Below are 15,571 nucleotides of genomic sequence, written 5' to 3' on the forward strand. Positions count from 1 at the left end.
TAATTAAAGAAGTTGCATTTGTTCAGGAGAGAGGGAACAATTGGCCGATGAAGGAACGATTGTTTGTAGCTGTAAAGTCCGAGCAGGAACTTGTTCCACAAATAAAACATAAGCACTGTATAAAGTGATGAAAAAAGCATGTTGTCGCTCTTGAATAAATATTTAAATTAAGTTGTGGCCAAATTGCTCTAGTGTTAGAGGAATAAAACGTTAAAATAAAGTATAACTTACATTCCTATAACTGCATTTTGTAGAGAGTTCATAGCTTTGAGGTTGTTTGGGTCTAAGATTGTTGTCTGTGCAGGTTGTGTGTGTCCGTGCTGGCCATGGATCGTTTCGGGGACGGCGTTGAAGCGGTTTACGGGATTTTCGATGGCGACCGGAACGAGGAGGTGCCACGGTTGCTGCAGTGCACCATGGGAGACGTACTGGCTGAAGAGCTTCAGCACAGCAACGTGGACAGTGTATACATGTGCAACACCTTCCTCACCTCACACAGGTAATCTTCCAGGAAATTAGTAGGAAAAAATATAAAAAGATGGGCTTTTATCTATTGGGGATCATCTTTGGAAGATGTAGAGCGTCTATCATCTATATACTTTTTCATTCATTCATTCATGTTCTACCGCTTATCCGAACTTCTCGGGTCACGGGGAGCCTGTGCCTATCTCAGGCATCATCGGGCATCGAGGCAGGATACACCCTGGACGGAGTGCCAACCCATCACAGGGCACACACACACTCAAATTCACTCACACACTCACACACTACGGACAATTTTCCAGAGATGCCAATCAACCTACCATGCATGTATTTGGACCGGGGGAGGAAACCGGAGTACCCGGAGGAAACCCCCGAGGCACGGGGAGAACATGCAAACTCCACACACACAAGGCGGAGGCGGGAATCGAACCCCCAACCCTGGAGGTGTGAGGCGAACGTGCTAACCCCTAAGCCACCGTGCCCCCAATCACAAAACCACTCAAGGAATATTTCTGCAATTCTTTATTTTCTGTGATCACAATAGACTTACTGCAGAAATATTTGCAGTTATCTCCATATATGCTATTGATGATGAGATTATATTTCTGATGCATCACCTATACCCAGGATGACACTGTACATATTTTTAAATACTGCACATAAGTCATTTTAGTCCATCATATACACCTGGTGCTGATTCATATGCTCACAGTTTCTAAATATATACGTATCATAAAATCTATTAAAATCATCACACAGTGTTCAGGAAACACAATCCGTAGAGATATTCTGTAAATAGAAGCATTTGAGCTTCATCAACATTTATAACCAGCAACATGCACTTTATTATTATTATTATTATTATTATTATTATTATTATTATTATTATTATTATTATTAATACTTATTATTCTGTGCATTTCATTAAGGACTGAAAATCTCTTTAGAAGTGTTTCTATCACAGAAAATGTAGGCTAGCATATATAAATTGCATATGGAAAAACTGCATTTGCTGCATTTATCTTCACCCTTGTGACTCTTCATATTTCCGCATCTGTTTGTAATCACCTTTAAAACTTCAGCATGTGAATTTCTCATCCACTCAATTTCATGTTTACTTTTTTTATTTTTACAGCACCAAAGCTAGTCACTGACAATAAGCCAAGTCCTAATGCTATACCTAACTCTAGACCTAAGCCTAACCCCCAGTCCCCTAACCCAGACCGTATCTTTACCTTAACCCTAACCCTAAACCTAATCCTAAATCCAGTCCTAGCCCTAACCCCTAAACCTAATTCTAACTTTATTCTATATTGCTGTACAGTGCATAAAGAGTTCAGAAATTACAATGACTACCTGTATTATACATTTATGTCACTTATTCAGAGTGACTTACATTTATCTCATTTATACAGCTGAGCAATTGAGGGTTAACGGCTTTGTTCAGGGGCCCAATTGTGGCAGCTTGGTGGTCAAACTCACACCCTTCCTATCAGTAGTCCAACACCTTACCCACTGATCTACCACTGACCATATACAGTTTAATATGAAGAAAGAAATATCTTGGTTTATGAAAGCTAGGAGTTCACAAGGTGTGTCTCAAAGAGGTTAACAGATTTCCTCGACAGCCAATAGCAAACAGCTAATTAACATATTAAAGTAGCAAAAGAAAAAAGATTACAAATTTTTGCTTAACTGAAGGTAAATCTAATCATAAAACTTATATTTCTTCACCGTATGCCTTGCAGAAAGCTGGGGATGGCTGGACAAAAGCTCGGGGCTTCGGCTCTCCTCTGCTACATTCACCACGAGTCCTCTGAGTCGAGCAGCTACTTCAGCCTGACCGTGGCCAACGTAGGAAACTGCCAGGCTGTGCTGTGCCGTGACGGCCATCCGCTGGCCCTGTCCAAAGTCCTTAGCTTGGAGCAGAATGCTGAGGAGATGGAGAGAATCAAAACAGCCAAGGCGATCATCACTGAGGTAGAGTTTACTAGCTATATGTGACAAATATGAGCTAGTTTCCCACATTTAAATAACCTCCTAAGTACATTTACATTTACAACACGTGACAGACGCCCTTATCCAGAGCGACGTACATGAGTGCTTAAATCTCTAGCATTGAATACATTAATACTGGCTCACTAGGTTACATACTTAAGATACCATGAGTTTAAAAAAATTGTTCAAAGTTACAATGAAAATGTGTCAAAGGTTATTTATTTATTTATTTATTTATTTATTTATTTATTTATTTATTTATTTATAATGCAAAAGATAGGGAAAGAAGTGCTAGTTTAAGTGTTTCCTGAATAAGTAGGTCTTGAAAATAGCCAGTGACTCAGCTGTTCGGACAGTTCATCCTTGGTGCCAGAACAGAGAAGAGTCCTGTAGTATACTTGCCTTTTACCCTGAGAGATGACCCTGAGAGATGGTGGAACCAGTCGAGCAGTGCTGGTAGATCGGAGGGTGCGGGATGCAGTGCTGGTAGATCGAGGGCTTTTAGGTAAGACGGAGCTGGTCCAATTTTAGCTTTGTAGGCCAGCATCAGTGTTTTGAATCTGATGCGTGCAGCTACCGGAAGCCAGTGGAGGGATCGCAGCAGCGGGGTGGTATGTGAGAACTTTGGCAGGTTGAACACAAGCCGGGCAGCTGCATTTTGGATCATTTACAGAGGACGGATTGCGATCATAGGTAGACCTGCCAGCAGTGCATTGCAGTAATCCAGTCTAGAAATGACAAGAGACTGAACAAGTAATATTTTGTATGGATAGCAGAAGAACTTACTTAAGTTTTTATAAAATGGGTAAAAGTCTAAAGAACTTCCTTTTTGATTTTACTGAAAAGAGTTTCCCAACCTTTTTGGTGAGACAACCAACCAATGTAGCCTTAGCATTTTGGTGTCTTCTTCTTCTTCTTCTTCTTCTTCTTCTTCTTCTTCTTCTTCTTATTATTATTATTATTATTATTATTATTTACCTTATAACTTATTATTTTAATAAATCTGTCAGCATATTTTCATGCAGCATGTAAGGATAAATACATAGATGTATGGGTGGATGACCCTAAATAAGTTCCCTGGTTTGCAAACCCCTGATTTAAATATAATATTGTTAATGTGATCACTTTCTCAGTTGTTTCATCATACTGGGAGATTAACACATGACAGTATTGACTGAAAAATCTATTTCTAACCATCTAAAATCTAACCTTTTTGTGCTGTAGGATAACAAGGTGAGTGGAGTTACATGCTGTTCTCGCCTGTTGGGATGCTCCTATCTATACCCCTGGGTAATTCCTAAGCCCTGGGTACGAACTGAACCCCTTTGTGCTCAGGATGAGTTCCTGATCTTGGGCAACAGGGCACTTTTCCAACATCTGTCTTACCAAGAAGCAGTGAAAACCGTGCTAGCTGTCCGAGACCCTCGAGCTGCTGCAAAAAAACTCTGCACCCTTGCACAGAGCTATGGGTGTAAGGACAATGTCGGGGCAGTAGTTGTGGCCCTGCGTATTGGTGAGGACAGTTGTACCTGCGAGCCTCCGCTCTCCTCTGAGGTTCGAGGAGCCCCTGTACCTACCCCTATTTCCATATCTGTGCCATTTCTTGACCCATCCACTCCTTCATCAAGTAGTGGCATTGCCTCTGAATTCAACAGCGAAACATCTGCTTCTGAGGTGGGAAGTGAAGCTGGGTCCACGGCATCTGACGAACAAACTTCTTCAGGCCCAAATGCACGACCTGACCGCCGCTGCAGCTTACACCCAGCTGCCACGTTTTGCAACTCTGGAGGCCCTGGAAGTCTAGGAGCCGGAAATCACCCTGCTCTGTTCCAGCGCCAACCATCCTCTGCAACATTTTCAAGCAACCAGTCTGACAATGGTCTAGACAGCGATGATGAAGCTCCACTGGAGGGTGTCATTTCCAATGGGAGTAAGTTGGAGGTTGAGGTGGACATCCACTGCTGTGCATTTCAGCTCCGCTCTGGGCGTCCAGAAAGCCCTAAGGATCTGGATCTCCGTGGCTCTGACTATACCAGCAGCAAGATGCGACGACAGAACAGTGTGGTGGTGTCGACTGCTAATGGCTGCCTCCTTGCTGTTTGTGGCCGAGAGATCTCGGACCTCAAGAAATCTCCCTCCACGTCCAGCCTGTTTGGGAAGAAGCTGTCTAATGGTTCTGTTGTAGCGCTTGAGGACAGTCATAACATCATCGAGGTAGCACTGGAAGCACCGAAGAAGAAGTCTGGTTATTTTGCAGCACCCGCCCAACAAGATCCAGAGGATCAGTTGATCATACCTCCCAGTCTTGAACAAGACGTACGGGAGCAGCTACGGAGTCAAATTCCTGTGGTTTCTGGTCCTCCACCACCCTTAACACCTCCTACAAGCAGAGACTCAAACTGGGATCACCCTCACCCCGGTCTCCCTCCTGCTAGCTTCCAACAGGAGGTTTATGACACTGCTCTATAGAGACTACTACCCGAGATGACCTAGTGCCATATTGTGGAGGTGGATGTAATTCATTTTTGCTGTGATATTTTCCAGTTCTTTATTAAGCTCTATCATTGTGTGAAGACCTGCATGTGCTTAAACGGTGACATCCGACTTGCCTGGAGTGGTCTCTGTTTAATCTAAAGTGTGGAACGTTTTGATAGAAAGTGCACAAATATCAAGAATAGTAAAACAAAATCTTGAAAGATTGCTATCTATTAGAAACCGCAACGTGAACTAAAATACCTCATATACAACCGCGCATAACTAACAAGATATATAGCCCTTTACAACATCATTTGGCAAAAAGGTTCTTTGGGATATATCCACGACCAAAAGGTAAGAAAAGTGCCTATTACAGATGGTTCCGGCTCACCTGGCCCTTTGTTGGTCTGGTGTGCTTTCACTGTTACCTAGAAATGCTCATTTTTTTTCTGCCTAAAACAATCAACTTGACCTTTTTTTGTTGAAGTTAAATGATCGAGAACGTTCAGCTTCTTTTATCTTCTTTGGTGGAGTTCAGATCGCAGAGAAAACTACTAAAGCCATGGGAAGGATGGCACACACTGTTTGGCTTCCTACAGCCTTTCTGGAACCTTTAGCGCAAAATATGCACCGCACACCACATCATGTCATGGTAGAAATCGGTAATGGATTTTCTTACCAAGATTGTGACTCAGAAGAAGAACTAAATCAAACATGATATATCATCTCATGATGCATCTGAGGTGCAGTTGCCGTCTCGGCCAATCAGAAAGAGATGGTTATTAAACATAACTGGCTGGAATCACGACTTAATAGCGAGTCATTTGGAGTACTTGAAGCGTGCCATTAGAGACTGATTTATCAAAGCACTCATGCCTGAAGCTTTTAAGGCTTAAATACTGTACATATTTGGTCTTTGCACTAAAGTGCTGCAAAGTAACACTGGTCCTGATAGAGCATGAATAGGGTATTTTTCATCCTATATCTGAACCGCTAAGCTAATTATTTACAAAAAAGTGACATTATATCCATATGTCCTTCTTAGCGGAGTTACGTCTGTTCACAACACCTGATTTTACCTGATTTTTAATGTAAGTGATCCTGCCCCATACTTTGGTATGTTGAATTTTTCCCTTTCAGTTATAAAAGAAGATGAATCGAAGCAACGGATGCCTTTACAATGTGATTAAGCTTTCTGTGAACGTAACATGCACTTAGTTCTGGTCAACGTTAGGGTTACTCAAAGACCAGATGTGATCGTTGATAAGAATACACAATTGGAGACTAAATGCTCCAGTTTTATTTAAAAACTTGAGCACAAATGAAGCCACGCCCACAAAACCTGTCCAAATTTCCTGCAGGAATAATGTCTTCAGATAGTATGTTTAACTGAACCATTTCCACTTCTTTCTCTGGCGCCGTTTCAGCTTTCCTGGAATACAGCCATGGTACCCAGGACTGTAACAAGGCTCACAAATTTAATGAGGATATCATGATGAATGAGTAATAATTCACAGTGCTGAATCTACATTACATCTAATGCTAAATTCATTCATTCATTTTCTACCGCGTATCCGAACTTCTCGGGTCACGGGGAGCCTGTGCCTATCTCAGGCGTCATCAGGCATCGAGGCAGGATACACCCTGGACGGAGTGCCAACCCATCACAGGGCACACACACACTCTCATTCACTCACACACTCACACACTACGGACAATTTTCCAGAGATGCCAATCAACCTACCATGCATATCTTTGGACCGGGGAAGGAAACCGGAGTACCCGGAGGAAACCCCCGAGGCACGGGGAGAACATGCAAACTCCACACACACAAGGCGGAGGTGGGAATCGAACCCCCAACCCTGGAGGTGTGAGGTGAACGTGCTAACCACTAAGCCACCGTGACCCCATGCTAAATTCTTATCTGCTTAATTCTTTAATTTATTGCGTCAGTTATTTTTGTTTAACAAGAAGATTTACAAATACAATGCCACGTATTACATTTAGCATGTATCTGTTTATCTCATAGCTATTTTAGATATTAGCTAATTATACACAACACCAAAAGTATGTGCACCCTTGACCATCACACCTACTGTATATGCAATTTTCCCCCAGACAGTTGGAATTAAGAGGATCAAACATGACAATGTTCCCTCATGTCCCTGGGCAGAAAGCACAGAGCTCCATGAAGACATGGTGTAGTAGTTAAGGTTGGATCGGAAGATCTTAAGTGTCCCTTACAGAGCCCTAAGACCCCTCTGAACACATGAACTGGAACACCCCAGAACTACGTGACCTCACTAATGCTCTTGTGTTGGAATGAACCCAGAGCTCCACAGCCACGCTCCAACGTCTAGTGAAAATGTCATTAATAAAGCAAAGGGTAATAAATGTGCAATGGGATGTTCAGCAAGCACATATGGGTGTGATGTGCAGGTGTGCAAATGTTGGCCGTATAATGTATGACTGGTTTATACCTCTCTAGTAAAACAAAACTATATGTCCTCATAGCCAGCTATGAACATCTGAGCATAATGTACCATTGTCCCTACACCGAGGTCTTCTTCATGAAGATCATGAGATTTCCACTCACTTTCTCAATCAGATGTTTGGGCTGGAATCTAAGGATTTCTGTGTATTCTTGTTAGAGATCACCTCTGAACTTTATGAAATTTAGCTACAAGTTAAAGCACTTAGTGGAAAGAAATGCAGAAGAAAGGAAGTACTGAAGACTAACAACAGAAAAGACATAAGATTTCATGGCTTGCTTTTTGTGTGACAGGAGGTGCCAACATTTATGCTTACGTTGGAGCATTTATTATTTGTAATACTCTCCTTTGCTACAGAGATATAGGCGACACCAGTAAATGACGAGGGCGAAACATGAATAAAATTCACCTGACAGAAAAACCCCTTCCCCGAAAGGGAAAAGTCGGAGGACGTGAACGACGCATTTGTTTTTAATCAGTTTTTATCTAGGTGAATTCTGACACAGGAAATTGCACAACCCTTAACAGATCTTTGAGCCAGTAGGAAACAACTATTATTTGGTGCACATAAAAAATTTAAACGTTATATTTTCCTTCTTCACGTATAATAAACATATTGTTGATTTCTTTAGTGACAAGTTTTCAAGTAATAAAATCGCAGGGTCTGACGTTGCCATTAAACATCAGCTTTCCGTTTTTATATGACCATAATTTAAAAAAAAACAAAAAACACTATATTTTAAATTTCTTGTTTCTCCATTTCTACAGATTCGAATTTAATGGTTTTAACTAAAATACATTTTTCCTAATTTTTAGTGTCGAGCCTGGTTTAGTGTTTTTTTTCTTCTGATGCTAGGATTTCGTTTTTAGCGATATTGGCACCTCTGCTGAACATTTTATTCCACTGTTCCCTAAAAAAAAACAGTCACCTGAAGGTCAAGTCTTTAACATCATTCTTTTTACTCATTTACTCACTAATCACTTTGCTCAGTAAAACGTCAAAAGTAATAAAGTAATAAATTATTGAGACTATTATTGAATTATTCAGACTATGATTTGGATTCAAGTTTTAATTTTTAATTTTTACTAGTTTGGATGTGGTTCAAATAAAAACACAGGAACGGTTGCTGGAGTGGCCTTTATAATTTAAATCACTCACCTCTTTGTGCATTTAATTTTTAATTTTTTTATTTTTTTTAAGCTGTATAAACATTTTTAGACAAACTTTCATGTTCTAGGTTTATCCTTCTCTTTGCCAATACAAACAAAATGGTTGCTTTTCCACTTTTTTAAATCAACCAGCACATGATTTACATGCAACTTGCCACTTTTGGAAAAATTGCTGCCAGTGTTGAAAATTGCAGAATGACTATCAAAAAGATTTTTTTTTTTTTAAACTCCAAACCAATCAGGTCTTAAGTTGAACTTGAGCAAGAAAAACAAAATGTGATGGTTTAAAAAAAAAAATCTTGTTATTGAGCGGGCCGTGTTCTGTGGTACGATATGAGATATGAACTTCTAAAGCTACAGCAAAGACAAACACTAATCAAATCTAGAGATGTGAGTTTTGTGAAAAGTTTAGTTCATATATTTTAAAATAGAACTGATCTTTTTTTTTTTTTAAATCAAATTTTCTAGAGTGAAAAAAATGACTGCTGAGAAATATCATAATTTCAAATGTGTAAAAAAAATAAAAAATAAAAACTTAGTTTTCACTTAAAAACCCTGTGATTGAGAGAAAGAAATCCTAAACCAATCCAAACTTCAGAAGTATTTCATTGCTTTTTTATTTAAATCGTACTTGCCTGCCTGTAAGTAATTTGTTAAAGTCTGTAAGATTGCTGATGTCTTTTGTGTATTATCTGACTTTATTTTAAGTTTTGCCTGGAATGTATATTTCATTTCATCACACTTTTCCAGACGAAGGCACGTTGTGGACAGACGGGCGTTAGTTAGTTAGTTAGTTAGTTAGTTAGTTAGTTTTCCATGTGACCAAAGTTCCATCTCACAATTCTGTACATTATCTTGAATCTTTTTTTTCCCTTCTTTTCTTAGAGACACTTATATTTTCTCTCAATGCCAAGAAGCTGAGGTTTATTTTTATACATCGTTGACTAATGCAGATTTATCACTCTTTCGGTAAAAAGTCACGAATCTGCAGTACCTTGTCGCCCCATCGAAACGTTTTATGACGCAAATGTTAAATGTATTCAATGTCAAAAGCATGCCCTATATCAATAACTACATATAATTAAAAATATAAATAGATATGAACCGGTTACTTTGTACAAAACACTATCGATCTGTTTGTAAGAATTGTTTTAAATATCCAAACCCTAATGTATATATACAGTATATATATATATATATTTTATTTTATTTTTAAGCATGCAGAAATCTGCTGAATAGTTTATGTTCTATATTTAATGTAAATGAGTTTTAAAAGAAAAAATGCCGTTCTGTTGATTTAAGAGAAAGATTAACGCAAGCACTTTTGCTGTTTGTCAGCTAGACTTTAAACCTCTTCGGATTTCGAGGGCGGGGTGATTGCTCATTATTTCATTTGAGATGCTGCTATGACTAGTTTGGAGCAGAAAAGCTGTATTTTTAATTACCTTTTCAGCCAAGTAGCAATAAACATTTATACTGTGGAGTGTGTTTTAAGTTTTTTCTTTCAGAAAGCACAGAGAGACGTCCGTTCCGGCGTTTTCCATACGCATCGAGTCACTACGTCCATAAAGGAAGTTTATAGCGTTACAAAAAGAGAGGTTTTTTTTGCTTGTTTGTTTGTTTAAGTAACTTCTGAAAGTAAAGTCCATAAATTAATAATATAAAATTGAGGATTAGTCAGTAAGAAATGTTAAAAAAGACAAAAAATTTAAACAGTAAGTAAACTAAACCATTAAAATAAGGTCAGTATGTAAATAAAAATAAGTAAGCATATAAAAGCAGAAATTCAAATTAAGTAAGTAAATGAAATTAGGGCAATAAGTCAGTATCTAAATGAAGTTAGTAGGTAAAGACGGGGAATAAAGTCAGTAAGGCAATTGTTAGTGCAACTAAAAAAAAGTCAGTAGGTCAAGAAATCGTAAGTACATAAATACTGAAACTGAGTAAACTTAAGTCAGTTAGTAAATAAAGTCGATACGTAAAGTCAGGAAGGATATAATAAGTAAAGACAGTAAATAATTAAATAAAAACCAGCAAGTGCACAACGAGGTAAAGTAATTATGTAAATTAAGAAAGATCAATGTGTAAAATCAGCCATTAAGTCAGTATCTGAATCGAGTTAGTAAGTAAAGTCTAAATACATCAGTAAGTAAATTAACTCAGTACATAAAGTTAGTCATTTAATAAATTCGGTAAATAAAGTCAGTAGGTAAATATGTCAAGGAAATAACAAGTAAAGATACAGAAATAAATTAGGGTCACTTATTAAATAAAAAGATTGAGGTCAATAAATTAAATAAAGCATTAGAAATAAAGTTAGTAAGTAAAGTAAATGAAGGCAGTCTGGAAATACATCATTAAGTAAATAAGGTCATTACATAATGACAGTATACGACGTTAGTAGCTAAATAAAATCAGTAAACAAAGATTAAATTACATTACATTAAATTCATTCATTCATTACATTAAATTCATTCATTCATTTTCTACCGCTTATCCAAACTTCTTGGGTCACGGAGGAAACCCCCGAGGCACGGGGAGAACATGCAAACTCCACACACACAAGGAGGAGGCGGGAATCGAACCCCCAACCCTGGAGGTGTGAGGCGAACGTGCTAACCACTTAGCCACCGTGCCCTCCGGTTATTATATTAATCTTTGTATAATAAACTTTTTGTATTATCTTTCTTACGTTCTGTAAAGCTGCTCTGAGACAACGTCCACCGTTAAAAAAAATGCTATACAAACACATTGTATATTAATTCACATTAATGTTTATTGTAAACATAAAAAGTGTAGTGAAGTAAAAATCCTTAAAAAATCAGCATATGTGCATAAAAATTAGCATAGAGTAACAAACGTTCCCAGGTAACATGATCCAGTGATCCCCTGTGCTTCCTCCATCGATTTTACAGTGGTAGTGTTTAGAGGTCTAGAAGCGGTCATTCTCTGCCTCCCTCTGCTGCTTCATCTGTCTGACGGCTCTAAACGCTCTCACGGCAAACACGGCACTCAGCATGAACACGAAGACGCCCAACACGCCGAAGATGCCTCCTGCGACGTCCGTCCCGCTCAGGCTGCACTCGTAACCCTTGATGTTTTTGGTCATGTACATCTCTTCTCTCTGCTTGCAGATCGGGTTACTGTACGTCTCTTTGACTTTGATGAAGTAAAAGGCCACCGCAGGGATATACCCCAGGCTTATCACTGCGTCCAGCAGGGCCTCGGGCAGAAGCACGGCGGGGTAGTGGTAGGGCACACGGAACACCCCGAGCGCCAGCATGATTAACGCGTAAACCATCAGCGCGCCACCACATGCCATGCTGTAGATATATGGAGGGATCTTGAGCTTATAGAAAAGGTCGTCCAGCTCGTTTACTTTCGCCGCTTCCTGCACCGTGAATGCCTGAGCCCCGCCATAGTAGTAGTAGTAGAGTCCACCCAGGTTGGCGATGTCCTGATATCGACCCTTGTTGCTGTACGGAACGCCGGCACAAATCACAATCAGCAAGTTCACGACAAACTGTGCTCCCTGGCAAAGGCCTTTGTAGGGACAGAAGAAGGGTTAGACCACGGACAAAGAAAACGGACATAATTTATACGATATAGTAAAAACAGGTTTATTTAATATTGATAGAAGGATACTGTCTGCTGTGTCAGCACTTTGCAACAGTCAGACATAAAGCTGTAACTTTTCATATACACTTCATAACACTTACCTCTGGATGTAAGAATATACTTTAGGTTGTAAAGAGCTTCTTCCTTTGTTGACTCATAAGGTGTATATCTACAGATATGATCGAATGATAGAGATTAGATGAAAATAAATAAATAAATAAAGATTTTGAACATCATTGGTAAGAGATGTTATGATGTCGCTTCTTACACTTCCTGATCAGGTTCTCTGTAGTTCGTCGTTCTGTCTTCGTAACGATAATCTGTGCTCCTGTCCTCCCTGTAGGACTCAGTTCTCCTGTCTCTCCTGTAGTCTCTGTCCCGCTCTCTCCTTTCAGACTCGGGATAGTTCTGGTTCCTCGTCTTATGGTGCCGCTCCGGCATTTCTCACATCAACAAGACTCCTGACTACTGAAATAACCGACAGGTGAAGAGACAGATATTGAACATAACAATCTCTAATAATGACACTTCAATGAGGATGCTGATAATAAAAACACCCCGAATGTGTGAAATGTGAAAATAGTCTCATTTCCTTTATAAAGTTTGCATTACTTACATGATTGTTATGCCATTTTTCTTCAACAGATTAATAATAGCCAAACTTCTAGACAAATGATCAATTTGGGTCAAGTGATAATTAAACAATTAAACCAGTTAAAATGTTTAGTCTTGTATGCAAAAAAATTTTGAGAATTTTGAGAATGAGAATATTGATTTGTTAATTAAATATTTTATCACTGCACTACACACTACTGCACTCTCTCTCTCTCTCTCTCTCTCTCTCTCTCTCATATATATATATATGTATATATACATACATATACACACACACACACACTCTGGCTTTAATAAATAAACCATTTAAAGGTTTCAAGTTCACTTTATCACTTTATTTATATAGCACATTTAAAACAGCCATAGAACTGTACATTTAAAGGTGTTAGTAAAAATACACAGAAAAAATGATAAGACAAGATATCATGAAAGCAAATAGAATTAAACATTATAATAATACACACTAAAACAAGCAATAATAAGAACAAATGTAGGATAAAACAACAATTTAAATTAAAGGGCAAACTACTGTATATAACATATATATATATGTGCTGTGGTGATGTGACAATAAAAGTGACTTGACTTGACTATAGATATGCCAAGGAGAACAGATACGTTTTTAAAAGGGGCTTAAAAATGGACAGAGAGGGTGATAATCTTAACTGCAAGGGCAAATCATTCCAAAACTGTGGCCCGATCACCGGAAAAGCTCGATCCCCTCTACGCTTAAGTCTTGAAGGGAACAGTGAGGAATTACAGCTTCATGTTCAATTCAGGCGTCAAAACGAAACAAGAGAGCTCAGTGATTGGGTAAATATTCTAAATACTGTTGGAAAATTAAAGGCTTTTATCATTTTGTATTTAAAAAAAACTTTATCAGGTCTTTCCAGCATATATATATGTAGTTTACTTGTACATGTAGTTTATTTATAATACGTATTAACCGCTAGTACAGAAAGACCCAATCGGAGCAAGCAGTTAATGCACCAATCAAAAGCAGAGCTGACTGTAGTCCCGCCCCCTCAGCGTTCAAATGCGGAAGTGATTTTATTGATGTCGCAGAATGTGTTATTATTAAGGGAATATAAACCTTTCCTGATGTTTTTAATGACTTACACGCATTAATTGATATAATTAAAACAACAATTGTATAATTACACGCATTAATTGATATAATTAAAACACGACGTCACTACACACTTATTTATAAGCTCCGAAAGCGCTGTTTGAGCCAAGATTTAACCAAAGCTTGATGTAGTCAGTGAACTTCCGCCATTTAAAACGTCATGTCTAACATATAAAGTTGTATAGTCATGTCTAACAAAGTGATATAGTCATGTCTAACAAAGTGATATAGTCATGTCTAACATATAAAATAGAACTTCCAGATCATCTGTATTTAGTTCACGTTCATTTCTAGATCTCTCTGGACTAATCTTCTCAAAACTCATATTAAATAAATAAATAAAAACAACTGAATTCATAAATGTCCGAATAGATAAATAAATAGAGATATAGACAAATAACTAATAATCATTTCACTTTAGATACTTAAACCATCCGTCTGAAAACAAACACAATACCTCCACTGGATTGAATGATTCTTCTGGTTTTGCTTATGGATTAGTTTCACCTCGAGGTTTCACATTAAACCCCGCCCCTTACCTGTATGTGGGCGTGGTTTAATCACGTCATTCACATCCACGGGGGCTATATGTTATTTCTTAGAGTCATTAGTTAATGCAGGTGAATTAAAACAATATATATGAATAGAATTCCAATTAAATGATGATTCGTGACAATTTATCTGTCTATATGTTTCTATTCTTTATCTCACTCTCTTCTCCCACTTTTTTGCGAATATGTTTATGTTAGTGGTTTATTATATATTCACTTTATTTACTCATTTGATCCAGTGTCTTAGTTTAAGACTGATGTATTGTATTTGTCAAAAAAATTATTAACAAAAATGGTTGCAATGGTTGTGGGACCACAGATTGTCTTTTATTTCTTCGAAATTAAACCTTGATGTGTTTTTTTTCCTTCTGTGTAACATCATCTCCACATTTCCTTTACAGACCTTTTAATAATTATGAATTTATTGTGAAATTAATTTTTAGACATTATTGACTGTACATGGTATATTTAAACAGAAATGAACCTACATTAGCTATTATATAAGTTTTGAAATATTTAAAAACTATAAAATAAGGACAATTCTATAAAAAAAACATACACATTTATGTAAATGTATATTTATGAATATGTATATTCATTATTTCTCAACGTATATTTTCATATTTTTATATAGCTTTTTTATACATTTTTTATATTGTTTATACTTTTTTTTTATTTACCTATCTCCTTTTGGTTTTGGTTTATTTTTTATCCTAAATTGCATTTCTTTTTTTTTTACGCTTATATACCGCAAAAAGCATTTCACTGCATGTGGTACCTTGTATGTGTATGTGACAAATAAAATTTGATTTGATTTGAAATATAGCTACACTCATCTACACACGTGTTGTTGTTGTTACTTGTTATTTTTCTTTTGGTCTGTATATATTTATTTACGTTCCAATGATTTAACACAATGACCCCCGTGTGTGCCCACTTATGGATTACAATGTTGGCATTTCTATGCTGTTATAACCTCTTCTCTTCTCTTCTCTTCTCTACCCTAGATGTTGGAGTGTGGCTGTGGAGATTTGTGCTCA

At 37.8% G+C, this 15,571-nt stretch overlaps 2 protein-coding genes across 4 annotated transcripts in view; one reads left to right on the forward strand and one right to left on the reverse strand.

Annotated features, from left to right (window-relative positions):
* Positions 1–10,101, forward strand: part of phlpp2 (PH domain and leucine rich repeat protein phosphatase 2) — a 51,550-nt gene extending 41,449 nt beyond the window's left edge. For both annotated transcript variants that reach the window (XM_027178442.2, XM_027178443.2), the window contains 3 exons: positions 305–499; positions 2,232–2,463; positions 3,706–10,101. In XM_027178442.2, coding sequence (XP_027034243.1) covers positions 305–499; positions 2,232–2,463; positions 3,706–4,950 — 1,672 coding nt within the window. In that variant the 3' untranslated portion in view covers positions 4,951–10,101. The remainder of the gene's footprint in view (positions 1–304; positions 500–2,231; positions 2,464–3,705) is intronic.
* A 1,268-nt stretch (positions 10,102–11,369) lies between these two features.
* Positions 11,370–14,549, reverse strand: marveld3 (MARVEL domain containing 3). 2 transcript variants are annotated; one of them, XM_027178462.2, is made up of 4 exons: positions 14,438–14,549; positions 12,505–12,704; positions 12,338–12,405; positions 11,370–12,161 (listed from the first exon to the last, which is right to left on the reverse strand). In XM_027178462.2, the coding sequence occupies exons 2-4, from the start codon at positions 12,675–12,677 to the stop codon at positions 11,551–11,553; spliced, it is 852 nt and encodes a 283-aa protein (XP_027034263.1). In that variant the 5' UTR covers positions 12,678–12,704; positions 14,438–14,549; the 3' UTR covers positions 11,370–11,550. The 2 variants fall into 2 exon arrangements, with proteins under 2 accessions (XP_027034263.1, XP_027034264.1); XM_027178463.2 differs by having other exon boundaries at positions 12,505–12,701; positions 14,438–14,537.
* Between the last annotated feature and the right edge of the window lie 1,022 nt (positions 14,550–15,571).

Source organism: Tachysurus fulvidraco, chromosome 2 (genome assembly GCF_022655615.1).
Source record: "Tachysurus fulvidraco isolate hzauxx_2018 chromosome 2, HZAU_PFXX_2.0, whole genome shotgun sequence".
Lineage (NCBI taxonomy): Eukaryota > Metazoa > Chordata > Actinopteri > Siluriformes > Bagridae > Tachysurus > Tachysurus fulvidraco.

What these genes read in the sequence shown, in the direction of transcription:
- marveld3 (XM_027178462.2), bottom strand. Translation starts at nt 12,677, where the DNA reads ATGCCGGAGCGGCACCATAAGACGAGGAACCAGAACTATCCCGAGTCT. An exon ending in AGAGAACCTGATCAGGAAGT is followed by an intron (nt 12,406 to 12,504) that starts GTAAGAAGCGAC and finishes TCATATCTGTAG; the next exon opens with ATATACACCTTATGAGTCAA. An exon ending in GTATATTCTTACATCCAGAG is followed by an intron (nt 12,162 to 12,337) that starts GTAAGTGTTATG and finishes GTCCCTACAAAG; the next exon opens with GCCTTTGCCAGGGAGCACAG.